At 46.4% G+C, this 2,515-nt stretch overlaps 1 protein-coding gene across 1 annotated transcript; it reads left to right on the top strand.

The window, feature by feature from the left end:
• The first annotated feature begins 1,813 nt into the window (after positions 1 to 1,813).
• On the top strand, positions 1,814 to 2,284 carry LOC119802632 (60S ribosomal protein L23a-like). Its single transcript, XM_038313678.1, has one exon. The coding sequence runs from the start codon at positions 1,814 to 1,816 to the stop codon at positions 2,282 to 2,284; it is 471 nt and encodes a 156-aa protein (XP_038169606.1).
• Positions 2,285 to 2,515: the final 231 nt, after the last annotated feature.

The raw sequence follows: 2,515 nt of genomic DNA on the forward strand, positions 1-2,515 counted from the left end.
CAGGCCTCCTTGGGCTTATCATCTTATCACCCTTATACTTAAGAGCCACATACGCCCATGTTCTGCAATGCATTGTGCCTATGGGAGGCGATTGCAGGTGGAGGTCCCACTTTAATCTTCCCCTACGATTCTCACAGCCTCACAGGCAATACAATCACAGTGTGGAGCCTGGGACTTCCTTATGTAGGTCATGGCATCAGCCCGCTAAACTTAATTTAAAGTCTCTCTTACTCACAAGGCGGTCTTCCAATAAAGTGCTTTGTGTTCCTAAGGTGACGCTAATCTCCTCCTCTAAAAGACCCATTTCCGGGGGGTGCAGAAAGCTTGTGCAGGCATTCAGCTGCTTGAGGAGCATCTAGGAACTGAACGGAGACACCCTGGGAGGGAAGAGTCTTTACAGGAGGTAGGAGAATCTGTTCTGTGTGAGGCCTGCCTCCATACCCTTTATCATGAACCCTTGTATACCCTACTCAGGCACAGGCCCACACATACATGCACACGCACACATGAACACATGCACACACACACCCCATACTGGTGCATGCACACATTCCCATGTTCCCCAAGAACTCACTCAGCCAGTATGACCTAGTTCAATGAGGTCTGGCTACCTGGTGCAAGAACTTGCCCATCCAGATGGAAGCAGGCTGGCTAATGGCCTGCGTCTGTGATCAACATGGTTCAATATATGGCCAAGAGTGGGCCTCTATCTACAGCAGGGAGAGAAATTCAGTGGAAGTCAGTAACTATTCTGTGTTCTTTATTCTTGAACTTGAGAAAATAGTTGGGTTAGGAATATAGCTTAATATAGTGCTCGCCTAGCATTCTTACAACCTTGGGTTCAATCCTTAGAACGACATAAAACCAAGCATTGTGGCACATGTCTGTAATGGTAGATAGAGGCAGGAAGGTTAGTTTAAGATCATCTTGAGTTATGTACTGAGTTTGAGGCCAGCCTGGGACATACAACATCCTGTCTCCAAAAACAAAAATAAAAATAATGACAGGTACATTAGCACACACACACAAACACACACACACACACACACACACACACACACACAAAATAAAAACTGAATAATATTGGTTGATCTCACCCATGCTGGATGACATCCAGATTATAACGCTATACATAGCTTTCCAGGATAGCACAGATAGGGTATAGAGCAGGTGCCAGACCAACCTGAGCTATAGGATCCCACCCTTTCTCCCCAAAAAAAGCAAAATGGACCACTATAAACTAAATAACAAACCCTTACTCGACTATTTCCAAAGCCTTGAGGGATCAATTGTTATGGGAATTGACCTCCTTGTGGAAAGAAGTAGAAAAACCAATTAAATATATGAAATAACACCTCTCAAGTGCTGGACAACAGGTATCAAATAAATGGGATTCTCGAGAGAAGAGAAGTTGGAGTGGAGAGTCATGTAGGTCCTCAGTCCACAGCAGGAAGACGCTGCAGTTGGGATGCATACAGTTTCCCAGTTCATAGCCCAGGGGCTGCTCCAGCGAGCAGAGCCAAGGGGCCTCACACACGTCCAGCCATCTGGCTTTGAAAGAGGCAGAGCATAGGGTAGAACGTCAGGAGGGCAACAGAAAAATGCAGAGAGCTGGGTAGAGAGCTCCATATGCATGGTTAGCAGTCAGTCCCTAAGTCTGAAAATGATCCACCAGATTGCAGCAGCTCCAACAATTCCCACAGTGGGTACAGAAGTGGGATGGGTGGTGTTCCTATCAGAATGGAGCCTCAGGTAAACAGTGTGGCACAAATGACAAGAGTTAAAAATGAGCTATAGAGTTTTTTTCGTCAAGATGGCGCCGAAAGCGAAGAAGGAAGCTCCTGCCCCTCCCAAAGCAGAAGCTAAAGCAAAGGCCTTGAAAGCCAAGAAGGCAGTGCTGAAAGGTGTCCACAGCCACAAAAAAAAGAAGATATGCACATCGCCCACCTTTCGGCGGCCCAAGACCCTGTGGCTACGAAGGCAGCCTAAATACCCCCAGAAGAGCGCGCCCAGGAGGAACAAGCTTGACCACTATGCCATCATCAAATTCCCCCTGACCACCGAGTCAGCCATGAAGAAGATAGAAGACAACAACACACTTGTGTTCATTGTGGACGTCAAGGCCAACAAGCACCAGATCAAACAGGCTGTGAAGAAACTCTACGACATCGATGTGGCCAAAGTCAACACCCTCATAAGGCCTGACAGAGAGAAGAAGGCATATGTCCGGTTGGCTCCTGATTATGATGCTCTGGATGTTGCCAACAAAATTGGAATCATCTAAACTGAGTCTTGCCGGCTAATTCTAAATATACACTTTTTCAACATAAAAAAAAATGAGCTATAGAAATAAGGGTCTGAAACAGCTGTTACAAATATTGCAAGTATTCCCATGATAAAGTACAAGTATCAGATGTTGAAGATATGAGGTGGAAATCTGGGGGCAGGGACATCATTCTGCCTTGCAAGCCAGGAAGAGGAAGGAGGTGGTAAAGGAGGTGCCCTGGGCACTGCC

Source organism: Arvicola amphibius, chromosome 1 (genome assembly GCF_903992535.2).
Source record: "Arvicola amphibius chromosome 1, mArvAmp1.2, whole genome shotgun sequence".
NCBI lineage: Eukaryota > Metazoa > Chordata > Mammalia > Rodentia > Cricetidae > Arvicola > Arvicola amphibius.

Excerpts from the sequence above, each read along its gene's own strand:
- LOC119802632 (XM_038313678.1), top strand. The coding sequence starts at position 1,814 with ATGGCGCCGAAAGCGAAGAAGGAAGCTCCTGCCCCTCCCAAAGCAGAA.